Source organism: Leucoraja erinacea, chromosome 13 (assembly GCF_028641065.1).
Source record: "Leucoraja erinacea ecotype New England chromosome 13, Leri_hhj_1, whole genome shotgun sequence".
NCBI classification, from domain to species: Eukaryota; Metazoa; Chordata; class Chondrichthyes; order Rajiformes; family Rajidae; genus Leucoraja; species Leucoraja erinaceus.
Genome location: NC_073389.1, coordinates 47,109,723 through 47,135,673, shown reverse-complemented (window position 1 = coordinate 47,135,673; position 25,951 = coordinate 47,109,723). Strand labels below are relative to the sequence as shown.

The 25,951-nt window shown below is 45.9% G+C and overlaps 1 protein-coding gene across 1 annotated transcript in view; it reads left to right on the top strand.

Moving 5' to 3' along the window:
- Positions 1–25,951, top strand: part of kcnj6 (potassium inwardly rectifying channel subfamily J member 6) — a 144,893-nt gene that overhangs the window by 100,793 nt on the left and 18,149 nt on the right. The window contains exon 2 of the mRNA XM_055645140.1: positions 15,137–16,040. Coding sequence (XP_055501115.1) covers positions 15,146–16,040 — 895 coding nt within the window. The 5' untranslated portion in view covers positions 15,137–15,145. The remainder of the gene's footprint in view (positions 1–15,136; positions 16,041–25,951) is intronic.

Below are 25,951 nucleotides of genomic sequence, written 5' to 3'. Positions count from 1 at the left end.
AGTCCTATTCCACAGCCATGAAAATCTAAGATAGACACAAAAAGCTGGAGTAACTCAGCGGGACAGGCAGCATCTCTGGATAGAAGGAATTGATGATGTTTAGGGTCAGGGGTGAGCGTCAGGGGTGAGGGAGTTACAGAGATAAGGAAAGGTACGGTGTGAAAACGAGACAAAGGGGATGGAGATTAAGAAAAATGCAAAATAGATTATTGTTAGCGATTAGAAGGTAACAACAAAGAAAACAGAGATAAAATGTAAACAAAGACAGTCAGACAAGTTGGAGAACTGGGAAGGAGGGAGGGATGGAGTGAGAGGGAAGGCAAAAGTTACTTAAAGTTAGAGGTCACTAGACAATAGATAATAGACAATAGGTGCAGGAGTAGGCCATTTGGCCCTTCGAGCCAGCACCGCCATTCAATGTGATCATGGCTGATCATCCCCAATCAGTACCCCGTTCCTGCCTTCTCCCCATATCCCCTGACGCCGCTATTTTTAAGAGCTCTATCTAGCTCTCTCTTGAAAGCATCCAGAGAACCTGCCTCCACCGCCCCTCTGAGGCAGAGATGTCAATATTCATACCGCTGGGGTGTAAGCAGCCCAAGCGTTGCTCCTCCAATTGCGCTGGGCCTCACTCTGACACTGGAGGAGGCCCAGGACAGAAAGGTCAGTGTGGGAATGGGAGGGGGAGTTAATAAAAAAAACCTAGACTGATATTACAGTAGAGGAAACGTTATTGTTCAGAGGAGACATTGAAACCAAAGCTCGCCTGCTCTCTCAGGGTCTCTTAGGGTCTCTAAAGACCCTAAGACATTAACGTGAGGTAAAGCATGGACAATATGCCCTCTGTACTGGCCAATATCTACCGTCAATCTCTATCACCATATAAAGATCATCTAGTTAGTACTTTTTGTGGGATCCTATAATGCTCAATTTGGTTGTTATTTTTCCGTAGTAGTTATACCTGAAAGACACATAGCATTTGGATCATCCTTCAGTTGTGAAGAGTATTTCGAAAGTGCGAGTCTTTATATATCTTTTAAAAAGTAATAAAAATTTAAAAGGACAGTGAGCAGAAAGTGATCAACAATCGAAACTATCTTTCGGAACACAACGCCTGATGAACGTGCGATATTCATATCCGTGGAGGTGAATATGTAGAGAGGAGCAGGTAGAGTTCAGCTCACATGTGATACCACGATGAAGCCTGCAACAGTTTAAAAAAGACTTAATGAGTTTCTACTGGGAAAAGGTTTGCGAGGCATCCATTTCAGAAAGGTGGAGAGGGAGCAGATGGAAGGTTTAAAATGAAAGGTCAGAATGATCAAAACTCCCTTATTCAGAATTATTTGTGTAAATCATCCACCTCCAAACCATCAGAGCTCTCTCAATGCAGAATAAAAAATGTCATCGTGTCAAGAGCCACTGAGATATTTATGGATTTTAGATATTTTTTACTCTGCAACGGTGCCTAAATCTGTAGCCCTAATTGGCTTAAATTCTATAGAATCAGCAACAAATGCGTAGGCAGGAACTGCAGATACTCGTTTATATCGAAGATAGATGCAAAGTGCTGGAGTAACTCAATGGGTTTGGCAGCATCTCTGGAGAAAAGGAATAGGTGGGTCGAAACCCTTCTTCGAACTGAAAGATAGAGGTGAGGGTTGGGGGAAACAGGTCAGAACAAATCAGGGCCAGCAACAGATAACCGCAGGAATAGTCCATAATGGCCCACGGTAGGCTGGAGAAGATGGAACGCCAAATGTGTGAACTAATTATCTGCTGCAAATGGAGTTAGTGAACTAATAATCTACTTAACACATCAAATCAGTTTGAAACAGTTGTCATTAAAGCTAAATTACATACTCAAGACAGTAGAACATAAATTAGAAAGAATGCATGTTTAAACTCCAATACGCACTGATCAGACTACGCTGTGGTCCCTGGTTACCAAGATGGCGCCCATCACAGGCGACTATCTGCGTGCTAGCCACAGAAGCAGATCTACAATCGCATATTACAAATCGCTCCAAACTCTTAAATCTTTACTCCTACTGCAACATTTCTTATACACTGTGACTGTCTCGATTGTAATCATCTATTGCCTTTCCGCTGACTGGTTAGCACGCAACAAAAGCTTTTCACTGTACCTCGGTACACGAGACAATAAACTAAACTGGCCTGAACTGAGCTGCCATGAAATTGGGATTCATAGAAACATAGAAATTAGGTGCAGGAGTAGGCCATTCGGCCCTTCGAGCCTGCACCGCCATTCAATATGATCATGGCTGATCATCCAACTCAGTATCCCGTACCTGCCTTCTCTCCATACCCTCTGATCCCCTTAGCCACAAGGGCCAGAGGTTTGGTCCAGTTGACTATTTTTAGGTCAAGGAGTGCAGAAGGATGTGCATGTAAATTCATTACCTGCTCTTTGATGAATTAGTCTCACCTTTCCCCATTACTCAGTATGTTTTATTTCCTTACATGGTCAATTTGTGTTATGAAGTCTAACCTGATGAGATATAAGTGACAGACTCAGCCAGGTACTGCTACAGCAACCCCCTTAGGCTTCCTTGGGGATATAATCTACCCTTGTATCTTCGGGTAGTCGATATTCCCAATGAGATTTTGCTTTGCATCTTGATGACGTGAAGATCTGGCAGTGAGCAAAATCTTAATGGTGTCAAATATTAAAACACTGAAGGAATTCATCCATTTTCTCTTTGGTAAAATTATTGTCTATTTGTGGACTGACTGGAAACCGCATATGTGTGAGATGTCAAAAACGTCAGATTTTATATTCCTGATTTTATATTCTCATTGAAACATACATAATAGTGAAGGGCTTGGATAGAGTGGATGTGGAGAGGATGTTTCCACTAGTGGGAGAGTCTAGGACCAGAGGTCATAGCCTCTGAATTGAAGGACGTTCTTTTAGGAAGGAGATGAGGAGAAATTTCTTTAGGCGGTGAATCTGTGGAATTCTTTGCCACAGAAAGCTGTGGAGGCTAAGTCAGTGGATATTTTTAAAGCAGAGATAGATAGATTCTGAAGAAGGGTTTCGACCCGAAATGTTGCCTATTTCCTTCGCTCCATAAATGGATTGGTGCGGCCTTTCCTGCCGGGATCGACCGGAGCTCCAGCAGCGGCGGGACAGCGCTGAAACATCGCGGGGCTGGCGATGCCTTACCGGGGGTCGCCGTCTGGAGCCCGGAGTGCTGGACCTGCTGCACCAACATCATGGAGCTGCGGTTTGCGGAGCTCCCAACGCGGGCGGCGCTGACTAACAACGCGGGGTCCTGTGACTCTGCCCGGCTCGGCCTGCGGACTCAGGAGCTGCAGACTCCGGCAGCGGGAGGCGGCTGATCAGAAGGTCCGGGCCGCTGAGGAGGAGGATGCTCACCGTCGGGGTTCGGCGTCGGCGTTCCACCAGCCCGGCGTGAGGGCCTGAACATCGGGCCACCCGGGGCGGCGACTGCGGGTGCTCGGAAGGCCCCAACCACGGATGAACACGGAGGGGAGGCTGGCTGGACTATGGTGCCTTCCTCACCTTGGTGCCATATATGTTATGTTGTGTCGTGGACTTTCTGTGTTTGTGCTTTTTTTTTAAATTTTAATTCAATTTCAAATTTATTTTTAATATGTTTTATTATTTATTTATTATTTATTTTTATTATTTCTTTGTGATTTTTTTAATGATACTGCCTGTAAGGGAAATTCATTTCATTGTCTCAAATTGAGACAATGACAATAAATTTGAATTACAAATTACAAATTACAAATGCTGCCTCACCCGCTGAGATTCTCCAGCATTTTTGTCTGTCTTTGATTTTCCACCATCTGCAGTTCCTTCTTAAACATAGATAGATTCTTGATTAGTACAGGTGTCAGAGGTTATGGGGAGAAGGCAGGAGAATGGGGTTAGGAGGGGGAGATAGATCAGCCATGATTGAATGGCGGAGTAGACTTGATGGGCCGAATGGCCTAAATCTACTCCTATTCCTAATGGCCTTATGACAACCTTAGGATTGTTTAGTTGAAACTTGTGGACCTTCCCCATTCAATTAACTCAATTGTCCTCATTCACAAACACGCTTCATAATTATCCACACTCTTTGTCAAAAAGGCATTATTTAAGAAATTCCACTTCTTGTCTTACAGCCAATAATATCGAAACTTTTTTTTTGCACAATCCGCAGGCATTGCCACTTTTCATTTCACTGCATATCTTGTATGCGTATGTGGCGAATAAACTTGACTTGACTTGAAGATATTTTCTTTGTTAATCTAAAACATTGGGCTATTCTGCAGATTTAGATAAATAAACTTTAGGTTTTTTTCTCAAGTGCCAAAAAAAAATGTGCTTTTTAGAGCGGAGATGGCTGCAAAAAATCACAAGATCATTTCTTCACAAATTCAAACACTCGTTCATTGGTACGTTGACTGTTAGAAGATTCAAAACTTATCATATACCAAACCACAGTTGTCGCCAGTTCGTGTTCTGTCTGCGTGAGATCTTGCTAAGGAATGAGCAAGCTGGAGGTACAGCAGAAGTGTTGTATTGAATCTAATGTCTACTACAAAACCCAATGGCTAGCTTCTGACGGTGGCACAGTGGTGCAGCGGTTGTGTTGCTGCCTTACATCCTGACAACGGATGCTGGTCTGTACATAGTTTTCTATGTTCTCCCTGTGACCTGCGTGGATTTTCTCCTGGGTCTCCGCTTTCCTCCCACTCTCCAAAGGCGTACAGGTTTATAGGCTAAGTGGCTTGGTATAATTGTAAATTGTCCCCAGTATGTGTAGAATAGTGTAATGCCCCTGTCCCACTTAGGTAACCTGTACGGAAACCTCTGGAGACTTTGCCCCACAGCCAAGGTTTCCGTGCGGTTCTCGGAGGTTCCCGGAGGTTTTTGTCAGTCTCCCTACCTGCTTCCACTACCTGCAACCTCCGGCAACCACCTGCAACCTCTGGGAACCGCACAGAAACCGTCATTTTTGGCCACCTTGCTCGGAGCCCCCCTCCGCCATATGTGTGTCGAGGATTTTTCCTGTCGATGAAAAATGACAGAGATATTAATGTTTTTACAAAATTCCCCATTCTCTCTGCTGCCCCCGCTGGAGGCAGAGGAAGGGACTATAAAACCAGGAAGTGGTGTGCCTCAATTAGTCTCTGCAAGCTGGAGCTCTGTCAATTAGTCTCTGTCACTGAGCTCTGAATGACACTGAACAAATGTCTACAGCACTGTGAGTACCCTTGATTTGGTTTGAAAATGAAAATATAGTTAGTTTGAAGTAAAAAAGCACTGCCTGCAAATGGTTGTTTGGGTTGAATTAAAAAGGCACCCTCTCTCTCTCTCCCCTCCTCTCTCTCCCTATCCCTCTCTCTTTCTTTCTCTCTCTCTCTCCCCCTCTCCTCTCTCCCCCCTCCCCCTCTCCCCCCCCCTCTCTCCTCTCCCCCTCTCTCCTCTCCCCCTCTCTCCTCTCTCTCCTCCCTCTCCCCCCCTCCTCCTCTCTCCCCCCTCTCTCCTCTCTCCCCCTCTCTCTCTCCCATCTCTCTCTCTCCCCCCCCCCCCCCCTCTCTCTCCCCCCTTCCCCCCTCCCCCCCCCCCCCCCCCTCTCTCCCCCCCGCTCCTCTCTCCCCCCCCCTCTCTCCTCCCCCCTCCCCCCCCCCCGCCTCTCTCTCCCCCCTCCTCCTCTCCCCCCCCCCCTCCTCCCCCCCCCCTCCTCTCCCCCCTCCCCCCCCTCCCCACATCTCCCCCCCCCCCTCCCCCCCTCCCCCCTCCCCCCCCCCCCCAGTTAGTGTGTGACACTGCATGCTGCCGCCCCCCCCCCCCCCACCCGCACGTTGGGGGAACAGACCCAACGGGTCTGCACTTGGTCTAGTGAAGTAATATATTTTCGAACGCCTTCTCAATACAACCAGCAATTTCATCCCTAATGGTATTGAGCAGGAAATCAATGTCACTTTCTGCAGGGGTGTTTCCCTTTTTGAGGAAAACTTTGTTGTAGCTTCCTTCCTTCAGATGTTGCTCAAGTGAAACTGAGCGTTTGATGTAGACATTACTCTGTATATCTTTCGCAGGTAGATATTCTCCTCCCTTTAAGCCAATTTGAGGTTATTTGGGGGCAGCACAGTGATGCAGCTGGTAGAGTTGCTGTCTCACAGTGTCACATTCTGACCACGGGTACTGTCTGTGTGGAGTTTGGAGGTTCTCCCCGTGACCGCGTGGGTTTTCTCCGGGTGCACCGGTTTCCCCCCCACATTCCAAACTTGTGCAGGTTTGTAGGTTACTTGGCTTCTGTATATTGAACATAATGTGGTGGGAGTGGATGGGCAAGTGGGGGATAACATAGATTGATGGTCAGCATGGGCCAAAGGGCCGTTTCCATGGCATTTCTCTAAACTAAACTAAACTAAGCCTTGAGCACGAGGAGGGAAGGTCCTAGTCAATATAGGGAGAATTTAACATCCCCCACTTCAATAACCATGTTTCCATAACCTGCATGCATTTCCGTTCCTCTAGCACCTACTGAATATTTATGAGCTGATCATGTCCACCTATACCTCACGCTGCCTTGGCAAAGCCAGCAGCATAATCAAGCATTAGTCACACCCTGGCTACTCCCTCTTCTCCCCTCTCCCATCAGGCAAAAAGCATAAAAGTATGAAAACGCACACCACCAGATTCAGGACCAGTTTCTTCCCAGCTGTTATCAGGCAACTGAATCATCCTACCACAATCATAGACCAGTACTGAACTACTATCTACCTCTTTGGTGACCCTCAGACTATCCTTGATTGGACTTTGCTGACAATACCTTACACTAAACGTTATTCCCTTACCATGCATCTATACACTGTAAATGTATCGATTGTTATCATGTATTGTCTTTCTGCAGACTGGTTAGCACGCAACAAAAGCTTTTCACTGTACCTCGGTACACATGGCAATAAACTAAACTAATATCTGACGTCGTGAATGATTGATTCTGCAATGATATCAATCTGTCCAGGTCCTTTGGGCTGTGTCGCATTATGTTTGACCTTTTTGAGATTACCTTTTTTTTTTTGCATTCTCCTTTAAATTCAATGTTCCTGCTTTTTTCACCTAGGGAGAGTGGAATATTAAATATAAATGCATCCATAGCAACTACAATCATTGCAGCAGACAAAACACCATGCTGTGTTCATCTTTCTATATCAAGAAGCTCTTGGCAAAGGCAAAAATTTCCAGCGGCCTTGCAGGCTTTCAGCAAGGACTGCAAATGGAAAACTGCAATTGTTGTTGAAGTCTGTAAGAAATGCTTGCATTTTGCTCCTATGCATTTTTACCCGGTCAAAATCAACAGCTCTCTATCTAACGACGGCGTGGGAATTTCATCACCCTAGGAAGAGTGATTGATTAGTCACAACCCTTCATTGGTATGGGTGTCTGAGATTATGGGGAGAAGGCAGGAGAATGGGGTTGGGAGGGAGTGATAGATCACCCACAATTGAATGGCAGAGTAGACTTGATGGGCCGAATGGCCTAATTCTGCTCCTATCACTTATGAACTTATGAAGAGCAATGGTTCAGAAGGTGCTTCAGTACCACCTCCTTGAGGATATTTGGGAATGGGACGTAAATCCTAGCCTTGACAAATGTCCTTATCCTTATAAAGGAAATCAAAAAAAAACACACTAGTAGGTATAATGGGGCGGCACGGTGGCACAGCGGTAGAGTTGCTACCATCATATTTGAAAGGTATGATGGTAGCATAGTACAGCGCCAGTGACCCGGGTTCGATCCTGACTACAGGTGCTGCCTGTACTGATTTTGTACATTCTACCCGTGACCTGCGTGGATTTTCTCCAGGATCTCCAGTTTCCTCCCACACTCCAAAGATGGACAGGTTTGTAGGCTAATTGGCTTGGTAAAATTGTAAATTGTTCTGCCTGCCATGGTTCACTCACTGATTCAGACAATCAGTCTTTCCAAGATCTGCTGGAAAAATGCCAGCAAAACTAATCATTTTGCTGTCTAGAATAAGATGTCACGAGTCACTGAAGGCACAATTCATACCTCTACTCACAATGCAATCCACTCTGCACAATAGCACATTGACCCCCCAGATATCGCATCTACCCATAAAACTCCTTCAGTTTAGTTTAGTATATTGTCTCGTGTACCGAGGTACAGTGAAAAGCTTTTGTTGCGTGCTATCCATTCAGCAGAAAGGCAAGGCATGATTACAATCAAGCCTTTTACAGTGCATAGATACATGATAAGGGAATAACGTTTAATGCACGGTTAAGCCAGCAAAGTCCAATCAAGGATAGTCCTCGGGTAGATACTGTAGTAGTTCCGCACTGCTCTCTGGTTGTGTTGTGATGATTCAGTTGCCTGATAACAGCTGGGAAGAAACTGTCCATATTGAGTCTTTGCCCAAAACCATCTAAACAAAGATTAATCAAATGTTGAAGCTTCCCATCGTTGCTTATCTGCTTCCTTGTTATTCAGCAGTGCAATTAAAACATAACATTACATCTGCCTGCATTTTATTCACTTAATGTCTTTGGCCTGAAAAATTCATGGAATTTGGAATTTGATCTAAAACACAATCACTTAGTTCGATTGAACTCCCTAAATTTGTTTGGCATGCATGACATGCATAGAGGTCGCTGGTTATGACACAGTGAAGATTGGTTACGTAATTCGTAGTTTATATTAGACGTTAGAGATACAGAGCGGGAACAGGACCTTTGGCCCACCGAGTCCACGCCAGCCAGCAATCACCCCATACACTAGCTCTATACTACACACGAGGGACTATTTACAATTTTACCAGAGCCAAGTAACCTACAAACAGGCACGTCTTTGGAGTGTAAGGAGGAAACCAGGGCAGCCGGAGGAAAACCACTCGGTCACAGGGAGAACGTACAAACTCCATACAGGCAACACCCATGGTCAGGTTATAACCCGGGTCGCTGGTGCTGTAAGGCAGCAACTCTACTACTGCACCACCGTGGTGCCCCCGAATATAACTTCCATAATGTTATGTTGTAATAAGTAATTTGTGAACAGGGTAATTGTCTTGCAATATTATTTACAATTCCTTTGCAGCAATCCAATCAAACTCATGCATTTACGATACCCTGGAGTTCCTCTGCAAGATTCTCATACATACTAATTACAATTGCAAAGATACTTAGACCTTCCTTATCTCAGGTACAGATCTGGGTCCTAAACTTCCCGGCACCAGCTAGCAGCCTGTGACTTCCTATACAGAAATGGCTAAAAGGCCTTGTGAATGCATGAATCCAATGCTTTATTTTGCGTCTATTTTGCCCAAGATTTACACAAGCTGCCCAAGCGAAATATAAGGTGCTGTTCCTCCAATTTGCATTTAGCCTCACTGACAATGGAGGAGACCTAGGACAGAAAGGTCTGTGATAGATGAAGGCAGTCAGAGCTTGTGGAAATGGTGCTGGAAAGTGGTGCTGCGGTAGAAAATCAACAACGATCAGCATGAACGTCTGAACACACTCTTATTTCTTATACTGCTTACGTTATCTGCCTTACAGTTCCACTGCTAAATTTAGGTTAGCCACAAATAATGATGCTGTGAGTTATCTTGGGAAGCCAGCAAACAGGCAGGCACCTTGTTGATATTCCTGCCTTTGCCAGCGTGGACTTAAGTTATAATCTTTTTACACAGCACTGTCAAATTTGCTGATAATGCATCAAAAATAATGAGAAACATCACAAAAATCCAGTGACAAGAATGAGCTGCCAAATGGGTCTGGCATTTTGGATTAACTTAGAGATACATCATGGGAAAAGGGCCTTCACCCCATCGAGTTCACGCCGACCATCGATCACCCGTTCATGTTAGTTCTATCTGATCCCATTTTCTCATCCACTTCCTACACGTTAGGGGCAATGTTACAGAGGTCATCTGACCTACAAACCTCCACATCCTGGCCAGCATTTCCATTAATGATCGGAGCTGCTGGAGAGAAGCAGAAGATTCCGGCAGCTTCTGGGCCCTGGTCTTGTATCCCAGTTAAAGAGCTGGGTTCCTCTATCAATGGGCTTCTGTACATCTGCTCTGCCTGCTCAGGCACATCCATCCCTTCTCCTGCACCTTGGGATTATCTGCATCTTCCAAAGCCTTGCAACTTAGAGATTCGGCATCAAGTATCCAATCGGAAATTTCTGCCCTTTCCCTCCCAAGCTTCATTCTCCTGGAGCTCCTCATAACAACACACACCGCACTGATTTGTCTGTCTACCGGATTTTGGACTTAATCAACTCCAATGCATCAGGACAGCAAATGAAAAATCACAAACGGAATTTGTGGTTCTGACAAGGGTTGAGCTCCCAAATGGGTCGGGGTGTGGCACTTTTGGATTAACTTAGGGGTACATCATGGGAAAGGGCCTTCACCCATGGGTTCACGCAAACCCACGATCACGGTTCCATGGCAGTCAAAAGACCCATTGTTCCAGGTCCTGTATATTCAGGGTAAATCAAAATTCTGTGAAAAAAATCACCAGGGGCAATGTTCCTACAGAGGTCATCTGACCAGACAAATCTTTAAACCTTTCACATCCTGGCCAAAAGCATTTCCGCCGACCATCGATCACCCGTGTTAGTTCTATCTGATCCCCAATGTTCTCATCCACTTCCTACACGTTAGGGGCAATGTCACAGAGGTCATCTGACCTACAAACCTCCACATCCTGGCCAGCATTTCCATTAATGATCGGAGCTGCTGGAGAGAAGCAGAAGATTCCGGCAGCTTCTGTGCCCTGGTCTTGTATCCCAGTTAAAGAGCTGGGTTCCTCTATCAATGGGCTTCTGTACATCTGCTCTGCCTGCTCAGGTACATCCATCCCTTCTCCCTGCACCTTGCACTGTAGCCATTTCTTATTTAAGTTCTTCGGTTTAGAACCCCTTGTTCATAAATTAATTAGTTCTAGGAGCAGAATTAGGCCATTCGGCCCCATCAAGTATCCAATCGTGACTGATCTACCTTTCCCTCTCAACTCCATTCTCCTGCCTACTCCCCATAACCCCTGACACCCGTACTAATCAAGAATCTTTCCATTTTCGTCGTAAAAATATCCTTTGACCTGGCCTCCGCCTGTGGCAATGAATTCCACAGGTCTCCATCCTCATCCACCACCCTCTGGGCGGCACGGTGGCACTGGGGTAGAGTTGCGGGTAGGGGTAGACAGCATTTACAGCGCCCGACTACGGAATTTGTATGTTCTCCCCGTGACCGCGTGGGTTTTCGCCAAGATCTTCGGTTTCCTCCCACACTCCAAAGACGTGCAGGTTTGTAGGTAAATTGCCCCTAATGTGTGTAGGATAGTGTTAATGTGCAGAGATCGCTAGTTGGTGTGGACTTGGTAGGCAGAAGGGCCTGCGTCTTTAAACTAAACTAAACCAAACTAAACTAAACTAAACTGAAGAAATCTCCTTTCAAGTATCAGTTTGGGTACCTTAAATATCTTTCTCAAAGGGAGTACAGAGAAGGTTCACCAGACTGATTCCTGGGATGTCAGGACTTTCATAGACTGGATAGACTCGGCTTGTACTCGCTAGAATTTAGAAGATTGAGGGGGGATCTTATAGAAACTTACAAAATTCTTATGGGGTTGGACAGGCTAGAAGCAGGAAGGTTGTTCCCGATGTTGGGGAAGTCCAGAATAAGGGGTCACAGTTTAAGGATAAAGGGGAAATCGTTTAGGACTGAGACGAGAAAAACATTTTTCACACAGAGAGTGGTGAATCTCTGGAATTCTCTGCCACAGAATGTAGTTGAGGCCAGTTCATTGGCTATATTTAAGAGGGAGTTAGTTGTGGCCCTTGTGGCTAAAAGGATCAGGGGGTATGGAGAGAAGGCAGGTACAGGATACTGAGTTGGATGATCAGCCATGATCATATTGAATGGCGGTGAAGGGTCGAATGGCGTACTCCTGCACCTATTTTCTATGTTTCTATGTTTCTATTCCATTGCTTTCAAACTGGTCTTCAAGCCCATGCTGTGTGTGATGTGCAAAATGAGAGAGCAGCAGATATTTTTAACGCATTGATCAATTGATCTGGATCTGACTTTTAGAATTTGTCAAGCAAGCAATTTTAATCCACTTGTAATGAGAAGAATATTGATCTTGCATGGAAATCAAGCAGAGAAAATTGTCCTCAAATGTCACTAGATAATCATTCAAAATACAAAATTACACTCGATTAGTTAGGGTTAAAATGGATCCACTGTTACTGGAAGGCATTTGACAGGCCTTTATATGTACACAGAGTTCCTGTGCCATCTGTTGGCCAATTGCATATTGGCACCTCCTCTGATACACGTACACATTTTTGATTTTGGAACCAATAGACAATAGACAATAGGAGGAGGCCATTCTGCAAGATTTTTACTGTGCTTATTTATTTATTGCAAATTACATCTCAGCTGCCAAACTGTTTCAGGTTTTATGCCGATGGAAACACAAATGATAAATACCATGGAGCCTTCATTAGGAAAAGTAGAAATAATTTGCATTTCTGTGGCATCTTTGATGACCTGATGATTCAAAGTGCTTTGCACCAACAGTTGCCTCTTTAAGATGCTTAATGTAGGAAGCTTTTGACAGGCAATTCATGCAGTGCAACTTCCTACAAAGAGTGTTTAAGAGGGAACTGCAGATGCTGGAGAATCGAAGGTTACACAAAAAAGCTGGAGAAACTCAGCGGGTGCAGCAGCATCTATGGAGCGAAGGAAATAGGCAACGTTTCGGGCCGAAACCCTTGGGTTTCGGCCCGAAACGTTGCCTATTTCCTTCGCTCCATAGATGCTGCTGCACCCGCTGAGTTTCTCCAGCTTTTTTGTGTAACCTTCCTACAAAGAGTGATGAAATGAGAAGTAACTTATCTTCAGTTGGTGTCACATGGATAGACACTCCAGGAAGCCCCATTGCCTTTTCAAAACAGATCTGGTGGGGCCTTAACTTAATGTCTAATTCCAGATTTTATAAGAGCAACAGTCATTCTGCACATTTCTCCACATAATTATATCAATGCATATTTGAGATAGACACAAAAAGCTGGAGAAACTTAGCGGAGAAAAAAAATAAGTGACGTTTCGGGTCGAGACCCTTTTTCAGACAGTCAGGCAAGAGGGAACGAGAGGCATTTAAAAAGGTACAGAACAAATGAATGAAAGATATGCAAAAGAACAAACTCCGTACAGACAGCACCCGCAGTCAGGATCGAACCAGAGTCTCTGGCGCTGTAAGGCAGCAACTATACCGCTGTGCCACCATGCCGCCCTGTGTTGTGATAGAAGCCCATATCGCACATGTCTCTCTCAGCAAAGACCTATTGCAGTCAAACCTACCACCTAAAACCTGCAGCTTAAATTCAAAATTTGATTGATCATTATAGTCACCCACACTTCATCAAGGCTTTCAAAGATTTGCACAATTATAGGCACCTTGGGTGACCTACTTCCCCACTCACCTGTTTCCATGTTGCATGGCACAACGTTTAAAGTGCATGTTTAAAGTCTGGGGAAAAAAATATTTTTTTAATTTCATCCATATTTCATCTTGTTGGATTCACTGGGTTGCGTAATATGCTGCAATGAATCTTTAAAAACTGAATCTTTTTTAGACTTTAACTGAGCTCTGAACAGTCTGTGTAATTACCTGTTCAGCTCACTAAACTTGGAAGAATATCAGATCTGAAGTACACAATCAAACTGTTTTGTAATTATCAGAGGTGTTGCCTGACCAGCTGAGTTAGTCCAGCACTTTGTGTCCTTTTGTCCAAGTTCCTTGTCTCTACATTTTGACTGCTCCACGGCGAAGTCTCTTCAAGGTATGTTTCACTCTGAAGAAGGTTCCCAACCCGAAACGACACCTATCCATGTTCTCCAGAGATGCCGCTTTACCTGCTGTGTTACTGCAACATTTTGTGTGTACCTGCTTTGTAATTATTCATTCTTTGAGTTATGCTGGAGTTTCAAGTCCAGGCATATTTCCGCACGAGTCCACTGGATTTCAGCCACATTCGCTGGAAGGTTAGATTAAAATTCTGATGGATATGTGAAGACAATAGGGGTGGCACAGCGGTAGACTTTTTGCTGACCAGTGATCCCCGCACACAAGCACTATCCTACACATGCTAGGGACAATTTACAAATGTTGCCAAGCCAATTAACCTACAAACCCGTACATCTTTGGAGTGTAGGGGGGAAACCTGAGATCCCAGAGAAAATCCATGTTGCTCAGGGGGAGAATGTACAAACGAATATACATACAGCACCCATAGTCAGGATCGAACCTGGGTCTCTGGCGCTGTAAGGCAGCAACTCTACCGTTGCGCCACTATGCCGCCCCATCCATGGAAAGTGGAAATGAGGTCAGAGCAAGGTATCATCGACACCAACACTGGTGGAATGAGTACTTGGGGTCCTAGTCATTTTCCTAAGGCCAAGGTAAAGATGACAAATTAAGGCATTGACACTGTGGTGAGAATAACCTTAGAATAGTGGAAGAATTGAATTGAATCAATCTAAGAAGGGTCACATCCCAAATGTCACCTCTCCATGTTCTCCGAGCATGCTGCCTGACCCATTGAGTTCCTCCAGCATTCTTTGCCTTTCCAACCATAGAATGAACCCTTTCCTGACGAGTTCTCAGCCCAGAAAGGAGACAACTAGGATGAGTAGCTTGAGACAATAGATGCAGGAGTAGGCCATTCGGCCCTTCGAGCCAGCACCGTCATTCAATGTGATCATGGCTGATCATCCCCAATCAGTACCCCGTTCCTGCCTTCTCCCCATATCCGCTGACTCCACTGTTTTTAAGAGCCCAATCTAGCTCTCTCTTGAGTGCATCCAGAGAACCTGCCTTCACCGCCCTCTGAGGCAGAGAATTCCACAGACTCACCACTCTCTGTGAGGAAAAGTGTTTCCTCGTCTCTGTTCTAAATGGCTTGAGAAAAATCGAATATTTTTTTTGATAGGATTCCCGTTGGCGTGAAACGTGGCAATGTCACATAGGGCGGTGTCGGCTTTTGGGTCAATAGTGGCGGCTTCTGTTCGAACGTGGGACTTCAAATCTCTTTTGTCTCTCTGACTAGGCTGACCTGATGGAGCGGGACGTCGAGAGCCCCGGGGCCGCTCGGCAGCCAAAGCTACCGAAGCAAGTGTGGGAGAACAGCCCGAGGAAGAGTGGCAAGGGTGCCGTCAAGAACGTCCAGAGGTACGTGAGGAAGGACGGCAAATGCAACGTTCACCACGGCAATGTGCGGGAGCGCTACCGTTACCTGACCGACATCTTCACCACGCTGGTGGACCTGCAATGGAGACTCAATCTGTTCATCTTCGTCCTGGTGTACACAACCACGTGGCTGTTCTTTGGACTAATCTGGTGGTTCATTGCCTTCGTACGAGGGGATCTCCTCCACATAGGGGATGCCTCCTGGGTGCCTTGTGTTAACAATCTCAATGGCTTTGTCTCTGCCTTTCTCTTCTCCATTGAGACTGAGACCACCATTGGCTATGGCTACAGATTCATCACGGACAAGTGTCCCGAGGGCATCATCTTACTGCTGGTGCAGTCGGTGATGGGCTCGATAGTCAACGCCTTCATGGTGGGCTGCATGTTTGTGAAGATCTCGCAACCCAACAAGAGGGCCGAAACCCTGGTGTTCTCCACCAATGCCGTGATCAGCGTGCGCGACGGCAGGCTGTGCCTGATGTTCCGTGTCGGGGACCTGAGGAATTCCCACATCGTGGAGGCATCCATCCGCGCCAAGCTCATCAAGTCCAAGCAGACCAGGGAAGGGGAGTTCATCCCGCTCAACCAGACGGACATCAACGTGGGCTACGACACGGGAGACGACCGTCTCTTCCTGGTCTCCCCGCTCATCATCTGCCACGAGATCAACCAGCAGAGCCCTTTCTGGGAAATCACCAAAGCCCAGATGGCCAAGGAGGATCTGGAAATCGTGGTCATCCTTGAAGGAATGGTGGAGGCGACAGGTAAGGGGTTGAAGGTGAGGGCGACCCTCGGACTATCCTTGATCGGACTTTGTTGGCTTTAACTTGCACTAAACATTGTCATGTATCAGTACACTGTAAATAGCTCGACTGTAATCATGTATGCCTTTTGCGCTGACTGGTTAGCGCGCAACAAAAGCTCGGTACACGTGACAATAAACTAAACTGAGCTTAAGCCCATCTCCCACATTCACGACCTAATTCGCGACCTCTGCCGAGTTTGACCTTGATTCATACTCGCAGTGTGGTCGCCACGAGGTCGTAGGAGGCCGTAGGAGGTCGTAGGTAGGTCGTAGGTACGTCATAGCAGGTCGTGATGCTAGTCGTAGGTAAATGTGACATCAAGTAGGTCGCGGCGTTTTTCTAGCCTGATAAAAAATGTCCACGAGTAAAAAAAAGGTCGGCATGGAAAAAATCGATACTTTTTACTCGTAGGTAGGTCGTCGGTAGGTCGTCGGTAGGTCGTAGTAGGTCTTGATGCTAGTCGTAGGTGGTCGGAGGTAGTCGAAGGTAATAGCTCCGAGGTGGAAAAAAAGGTCAGTAGTAAAAAAAGATTATTACACAGCAGAATGTCACCTCTGTCACTCCAAGGCATTTTCATTCATAGCTGGAGAGTTGTTTGGAGAGGAGACTTGTGTTTTAGAGATGGTACCAAAAAGGCGGCAACGCAGTGGGAGGGCACAACCCTAAAAAAAACCTGCCAAGCAGGTGTTGCCCACCCTGGAGGAGGAGTGGCAGGAGATGATGCCACGGGAGGTGATAGTGCAGGAGGGGGTAGCCCTGCATGAGAGACCCCTGGAGGACGAGACCAGGGTGGGTCGTATATGTCCCCACCACCACCCCATCCTTCACTGCCTCATTTGAAGGCAGCAAAGCAGCCCTTTCTCCTGTGTCTGACACAGCATCCGAGGCAGATGCCCCATTGGTGGTGAGGGAGGGCTGGAGGAAGGTTATGCCCTACACCTTCACCAGGCAGCAGGAGGGGGACCTTGAGGAATGGTTCCAGCAGAATGCCATCATGTACGTAAAAGGAAAATGACGGGTACAGGCAGGAACAGGGACAAGAGTGGCATGCTTGCCATCCACTGCCCCACATGTGTGCTTAAAGTTCCATCTTTTGTCAAAGCCCAGCTTCCCACTTCTCTTCCATTCATGTGACAGTCCATCACATCATCTCCATTCACCCATTGAGACCTCTTCTTGTGCTTCCTCTTCACCCTTGCTCTTCCCCGTCTGCCTTTCTTAAAAGGCTGCTGAAGCGAAAGGGCTACTGCAAACAGCGGTAAAACGTACATGGTCGAAACCAGTCTTCAACATGGTAGAAGGAGGTCTTCTTCACAGTCATGGGAGGTCTTCAACATAGTCGTAGGAGGTCGTAGACATAGTCGTGAAAGATCGTAGGTTACCGCGACCTTGATTTTTTTTAAGGTTGTTCATGGTCGTCAGAGGTCGCGATTTAGGTAATGAAAGTGGGACAGGCCCTTAATCTAAACTAAATCTTCTCAGTGAGGGGCACCGACTCAGCCTGCCCCTTCCTCCAATCGGTCTTTCCATGGCCGCAAGGAGGGATCTCCCTCGTATTCCCACCGGAGAATCGCAATTGGCAGGGATCAGAGAACATAGCCAACAACCAGTCTCACCTTGGTTGTCAGATCCTGGCTTTGATCAGATTGTAATATGAGCAAGTGTCACCACTTTTGGCACCGTCAAAGTTACAAAAGTTCACCGAACAGTCCTATCTATTGCCTGCCGCTGTACATAGCAGCATTCCCCCACCCCCCCCCCCCTCCCACTTTCACCCCGCCTCCACCCCCGTCTACCCCCCTGCCAGGTCCCCCTTCGTTCTTGGTGGCCCCTCGCTGGGAAGCTCTTGGTCGACTTCCTCGCTCAATGGATATCAATGGATATTATTAAGGTGGAGATTGACAAATTATTAGTGATTAGTATCAGTGTCAGGGGTTATGGGGAGAAGGCAGGAGAATGGGGTTGAGAGGGAACGATAGATCAGCTATGATTGAATGGCGGAGTAGCCTCGATGGGCCTAATGGTCTGATTCTACGCCCATGACATAAACTTCTCCTTGTGGGGTATGGAAAACAAGAAGAGTATGAATAAACCCACTCACCCACACAAGAGGACAGAATGTAAATTAGTGATGCGAATGACAATTTTCACCGTTAATATTTCAAAACATCTCAATGCACCCTTCCCAGTTCTCCGACCAGTCATACTGTCTCCGACTACATTTTATCCCCAACATATAATCCTCCAACATTTTCGCCACCTCCAACATGATCCCACTACTGGCCACATCTTCCCATCTCCACCCCTTTCTGCTTTCCGCAGAGACTGTTCCCTCTGAAACCCCCTGGTCAACTCATCCCTTCCAGCCCAAACCTCCCCCCCCCCCCCTCCCCAGGTACTTTCTCCCTGCGGCCGCAGGAGATGCAACACCTGTCCCTTTATCTCTCCCCCCCCCCCCCCCCCCCCCCCCCCCCCCCCCCCCCCCCCCCCCCCACCCATCCAAGGAGTTAAAGATAGTGGAGTCAGGGGATATGGGGAGAAAGCAGGAACGGGGTACTGATTGGGGATGATCAGCCATGATCACATTAAATGGCATTGCTGGCTCTAATGGCCGAAGGGCCTACTTCTGCAACTATTGTCTATTGACCCGAACAGTCTTTCCAGGTGAGGCAGAGGTTAACTTGCACCTCCTTCAACCTCATCTATTATATCCGCTGTTCCAGGTGTCAACTTTTCTAAATCGACGAGACCAAGCTGGTTGCTCAGCACTTCAACACCCCCTCCCATTCCCAATCTAACCTTTCTATCCTAGGCTTCCTCCATTGTCAGAGTGAGGCCCAGCGCAATTTGGAGAAACAGCACCTCATATATTGCTTGAGTAGTTTACACCCCAGCTGTATGAACTTCTCTAACTTCAAATAGCCCTTGCTGTCCCTCTCTATCCCCTCCCCCTTCCCAGTTTTCCCACCAGTCTTACTGTCTCCGACTACATTCTATCTTTTTCCCGCCCACTCCCCTGATATCAGTCTGAATAAGGGTCTCCTTCTCCACCCATTCGAAACGTCACCCATTCCTTCTCTCCAGAGATATTGCCTTGTCCCGCTGAGTTAATCCAGCATTTTGTGTCTACCTTCAATTTAAACCAGCATCTGCAGTTCTTTCTTAAGTATTTTATCTCTGTGCCGCCCACTCCCCTGACATCAGTCTGAAGAAGGGTCTTGAACCGAAACATCACCCATTTCTTCTCTCCAGAGATGCTGCCTTGTCCCGCTGAGTTAATCCAGCATTTTGTGTCTTTCTTCGATTTAAACCAGCATCTGCAGTTCTTTCGTACACATTTCAACCCAGGGATAAAAAAAAGAGCCTTATTGAAAGATGTTTGGACTGGTGACCAAGGTTTTGGTCAAATGCATTGATGTCAATGGGGATGTCTTAAATGAAGAGAGAATTTTCAAAGTTTTCAAACAGAGTTATCAAGTTTCCAAGGCTTTTGGCCGAGAGGACTAATGACATAAAAATACATAGAATGCTGGAGTAACTCGATACGATACAATACCATAGAACTTTATTTATCCCAGGAGAGAAATGTATCTGCCAACAGTCATAAAAACACAAAATACGTGAAACATGAAATTAAAGTGATGATGGAAAGGATTGGGGATGTGGAAAGATTGGGGAGAGGGGAGTCAGTCTCAGTCTACTCCATGACAGAAGGGGGAGAATCTGTACAGTTTGATGGCCAAGCAGCATCTCTGGAGAACATGGACAAGTGATGTTTTGGGTTAGGGCCGTGTCATTGTGTGAGAGAGAGAAACAGAGTTCATGTTACAGGTTGATGAAGGATGAGTCTATCAGTTTGAAGAAGGGTCCTGACCCTGAATATCACCTATCCATATTCTCCAGAGATGCTGCCTGACCCGCAGAGTTACTCCAGCATTTTGTGTCCTTACAGGTTTTGATCTTTCATCAGAACTGCCCAAAACAGACGCAGCTCATAATCTGAAGCTGTTGGACTCAGTTTACCTGGTTAGGTGATGCAGAAGAAACATTTTTATTGAGAGGACACCCAAAAAAAACGGAGTCCATAAGTAGAATTTAGATACAAATAAATCCTGGAACAAAATTATTGCAAAGTTGGAAAATATAGAACCTAATTCAATAAGGAAAATAGAATGATCTATTTAAGGACAATTTGTATACAGACCGTAGGGAGAAAGGAATAGAACAGTAGGTTTAGAAGGATGAAGGGGATACCTCATTGAAACTTACCGAATAGTGAAAGGCCTGGATAGAGTGCATATGGAGAGGCTGTTTCCACTAGTGGGAGAGTCTAGGACCAGAGGCCCTAGCCTCAGAATAAATTGACATTCCTTTAGAAATTAGATGAGGAGGAATTTCTTCAGTCAGAGGGTGGTAAATCGGTGGAATTAATAGCCACAGACGGCTGTAGAAGCTGTCAATGGATCATTTTAAGGTGGAGATTGTCAGATTCTTGATCAGTGCAGGTGTCAGGGCTTATGGGGAGAAGGCTGGAGAATGGAGTTGAGGGGGAAAGATAGATCAGCCGTGATTGAATGGCGGAGTAGACTTGATGGGCCGAATGGCGTAATTCTGCTCCTATCACTTATGAATTCATGAACTTATGTATGCTAAAGTGGTCTAAAGGGAGATTCACATTCACTGACTAATTTAATTGACCAGCATAGTCATGTGCTATATACTTCATTAAGTTTGAGATGCTTATTAATTTCTATACGCCGTTTAATATCTCCATTTAACAGCTGAGCTACATGACTGCATGTGTCCAGTCCATAGTAGGTGGCATTACCATCAAAGAGATAGAAAGATAAAGAATTTTTTTTAAATCACAATCTCACTTACATGACCAGTGAACTAGGGTAAGAGGTTCAAGAGATGGAAATTGGGCAAACATGTAATGTATGTAATTCTCAGGAGAAAAATGTAGAAATGTAATGCGATATCAGTTGCACCAAATGCATTGTACAAAGCACTTAGGGGTATAGTTTTGAAAGTTAGTTCCAATGTAGATAATGAAACTTTTCATGCAGAAACCATTTTGTGCAGTCTTTACTTTAGTTTATCAATCAACCTTTATTGTCATCTTGCAAAGCAACAATCGTACAGTGCAAAATGAGAAGACGTTTCCCAGGGAATACCGGAGCATCGCACATAAAACCTTCACACATAATAACAGTAAAAACAATCCAGTCCCTGATGAAACAGTATAAATAATTAAAAGCAGGTAAAACAGCACCATTTAAAATACAGTAAAAACAGTCATTAAAATGTCCAGGGCAGCTGATATGAGTGGCCAGTGCCAGAGTTATTAAATTGCCAGTGCAAAGCAGCAGAATCAGGTGGACTGACTGTTTAGCAGCCTCACAGCCTGTGGCAGGAAGCTGTTTAGCAGTCTGGTTGTCTGGGCTTTGGTGCTTTGATATCTCTTGCTTGATGGCAGGAGATCCAGGTGTGTGTGGAGGGGGCACAGTTTGTCCTTAGCTATTCTCAGAGCCTTTTTCAGGCAGCGGCTCTGGAACAGTTCTTGAACCGAGGGTAGGGAGACGCCAATGATCCTCTCTGCTCCCCTCACTACCCTCTGCAGAGCCTTCCTGTCTGAGCAGTTACAGTTGGAGTACCACGTGTTCATGCAGTATGCGAGTACAGACTTCACCGTGCCCCTGTAAAAAGTCCTGAGGATGTTGGTGGGGAGTGAGGCCTGTTTGAGTTTCCTCAGGAAGTGCAGTCGCTGATGGGCCCGTTTGACAATCCCAGTGTTGTTCCTGGACCAGGTCTGTAATTTGCACTCCGGGGAACTTTATGCTCTCCACTCTCTCCACCGTGGTGCCACTGATGTTGAGGGGCGTGTGTTTGGCTGTACATTGATTCATCATCTCCGCTGATGAGTCCCACCACAACAGTGTCATCTGCAAATGTTATGATCTTATTGCCCCTGAATCTGGCAGCACAGTCATGTGTGAGCAGTGCGAACAACAGCGGGCTGAGCACGCAGCCTTGAGGGGAGCCGGTGCTCAACGTGATCGAGCCCGAGGTGTTCTTGCCAACACGGACTGACTGCGGTCTCTCTGTCAGAAAGTCCAGGATCCAGTGACTTTACTTTAGCGATGCAATGCCTTCGGTCTGCGATCACACCGTACACTAGTTCTAACCAACACACCTGGGGCAATTTACAATTTTACTGAAGCTAATTAACCTACAAACCTGCACGTCTTCAGAGTGTGGAAGAAAATCGGAGCACCCAGGGAAAAACCACACGGAAACAGGGAGGAAGTACAAACTCCGTACAGACTGCACCCGTAGTCAGGATCGAATCCAACTCTACCCGCTGCGTTACTGTGCCACCGCAGTCACTACTACAAACCTTGGATGATGTTCTAGGTAAAGGAGCTTTGCAAATGGATCACGATTATAAATGTACAGCAGAATTTACCTGTGAGTAAAGCAGATGAGATTCAGGCAGTGTTCGTCTGAAATAGTGACATTATAAATCTGCATTGGCACAGAACACTCTGTTCATTTCTTGCCACGGCAGTACAAAGAAAATATATTACAAAAGATGCACAGGGCATCCAGGATGATGGAGATGATGCAAGGATTGGATTAGAATGAGTAATTCAGTAAAGGCTAGGTAGTGAAAATGATTTTGTGTGGGAGTAGGTTTATAGATTGCAGAGAAAGTGGGAACTGTAAGATGTGGTTGTCTGGTTTTACTTGTCTGGACAACCAATGCAGAGAGAACAAAGATTGATTAGGGAGCTTAGTATTAGTGGGTGGTTGATGGTCATCGTGAACGCAGTGGGCCAAAGGGATGCTTCCATTATACATCCTGATCTGAGAGAGGTGTACAAAACCACGAGAGGAATAGATTGAGTAAACACACAGTGTCTTTAGCACAGAGTAGGGGAATCGAAAACCAGAGGACAGAGGACATAGGTTTCAGGTGTGGGGGGGGGGGGGGGGGGGGGGGGGGGGGGGGGGGGGGAAAGGTTTAATGGTAGCCTGAGGAGTAACTTTTTTTCACAAAGGGTGGTGGGCATATGGAATAAGCTGCCGGAGGAGGTAGTTGAGGCAGGGACCATTGCACCGTTTAAGAAACATTTAGGCAAGTAGGATAGGTTTAGAGGGATGTGGGCCAAATGCAGGCAGGTGGGACTAGAGTAGGTGGGACATGTTGGTCGGCGTGAGAATGTAGAAACAGGCCCTTCCGTCCAACATTGTATGACTCAATGACACTCCAGTTGCTAATTACCAGACTCCTTAGGACTGCTGCCCCATTGCTACAGTCTCTGCGGCTAAAGTCAGAGACTCAAACTGCCCTGAGTGCCTGGACCTCTCTCACTGGGAAAGAAATATGTCCCCGCAATATCCGTTGATGGTGAAACCAATTAGCATCGATTCACTAAAATGAAATTGGATCGATTTGTACCAGAAAATAATTTCATTTCAGTGCACAAGGAACTTGGCATGCCCAGAGTAATGACCGAGAGAAGAACAGGTGGCTTCAGACTTCTGGTTCTCTGTTTTATCCATCATTGGGCTGTTCCTAGATTTATTTCTGGAGCTGCTGAAACATATGCACGTTGAATATCATTAGTTAAGTAATCCTTTATTGCTACATCATATGACCATAGGCTACCACACATGACTTGGAATGATAGTTTTCTTTAGCAATTCCTATATTCTTATGCTGCCACTTTTTCAATCTCAAATGCTTGTTGACTTGGTGAATTGTTGAAGTGATGAATTGACACAAACAATGAGGATTCAGCTCCCACGTAGGAGGGAACTGCAGATGCTGGTTTAAACCGAAGATAGACACAAAGTGCTGGAGTAACTCTGCGGGGCAGGCAGCATCTCTGAAGAGAAAGAATGGGGCGACGTTTAGGGGCGGGACCTTCAACGTCACCCATTCCTTCTCTCCAGGGATGCTGCCTGTCCCACTGAGTTACTCCAGCATTTTGGGTCCATCTTAGAATTCGGCTCCCACTGGCTGAGCAACCATTTACTCCTGGTTTCCATGGCGACAGAAGCACCAGACGATGCCCATGATAAGTGAATCCAATGTTTATCAATATCCCTATTACCAATTATTCCACACACACGGTACAAAAACCGTCTGCTTGCCGCGCCGGCCCATTGCATTTATTTGAGAAAGGAACCGGAGTAGTGGGCAAGGTATCCATTGTGGTACAATTAAACTTGGCAATTATGTGTGGGGCAAGAGTTGAGTAAAGATATAACATAGAACCAATAGGGAATCTTTGACCACATTTACGATCAGATAGAACTGTATTTATCCCAAAGGAAAATTGATCTGCCAACAGCCATAAAAACACAAAATACATGAAACATGAATTTAAAGTGACGAGTGGAAAGGATTGGTGGATGTGCAAAGATTGGGGAAGGGGGGTGGGGGAGGAGCGAGGAGAGTCAGTCTCAGTCTACACCACGACAGAAGGGGGAGGAGTTGTACAATTTGATAGCCGCAGGGAAGAAGGATCTCCTGTGGCATTCTCAAGTCATGTCAAGTTTATTCGTCACATACACATACGAGATGTGCAGTGAAATGAAAAGTGGCAATGCTTACGGATTGGGCAAAAAAACTACAAAACAGTATGGAACAGAAACACATATCACATATTACATACTTGTGGGAGGAAAAAAAGAAAAAAACTGCAATTTTAAAAAGACACCACACAACAGTAAATTGGTCTGTCGCTGAAGGTGCTCCTCAGGTTGACCAGTGTGTGTCATGGAGGGGGTGAGCTGTATTGTCTAGGATGCACCGCAGTTTGAGGAGCATCCTCCCCTCCAAGACCAACCTCCCAAGAATCCAAATCCGCCTCCAGGACGAAGCCAGCCTTTCTGATGAGTTTGTTGATCCTATTGGCGTCCGCACCCTTTGCCCTATCAAACATACACAGACCTTTATAGGAGAACTGAGATTTAGATGGTTTGGGGGAATAAATCTGAGGCAGGACATATCGAAATGTGGAACAGAAAAATGTATCGTTCTGTTGGATCCTAGAAATAAAAAGATTTGAGAATGGTTACAGATTAAATGCTAAATTATTTGGGTCAGTCTTCCTTTCTTCCATGAGGAACACATTCAGGAGGTCAACAGCAGCCTTTAAAAGACTTTAGTACAGAACGTATCTGTTCTGACACAGCTTTGATCAAAAGTATATTGCAACATACCTCACTAACAGCGTAACAATGCATGAATTAGACCACAATTCTCATTTGATTTCAATATATGAATGGGATTGATGCTTGGCCCAATCCAATTGGTGCAGCTGCTAGAGTTGCTGTCTCACAGCGGCAGAGGTCAGGGTTTGATCCTGGGTGCTGTCTTTGTGGAGTTTGCACGTTATCCCCGTGATCACGTGGGTTTCCTCCGAGTACTTCGGTTTCCTCCTCCACCCCAAAGATGTGCGGGCTTGCAAGTTAATTGCCCCGATGTAAGGTGCTCCTAGTGTGTAGGGAGTAGATGGGAAAGTGGAATAATGTAGAACTACGATACGATAGAACTTTATTCATCACAGGAGGGAAATTAGCCGATCAGTCAACAGCAGATCAGCCAACAGTCATAAAAACACAAAATGCACGAAACATGACATTAAGGTGATGAGTGGAAAGGATTGGCGAATGTGGAAAGATTGGGGAGGGTGGGGGGAGGGAGGGGGAGGAGGGGGGAATGGGGGAGGGGAGTCAGTCTCGGTCTACCTCACGACAGATGGGGGAGTAGTTGTACAGTTTGATAGCCACAGGGAAGAAGGATTGCCTGTACCGTTCTGTCCTGCATCTTGGTGGACAGTGTGAACAGTTGA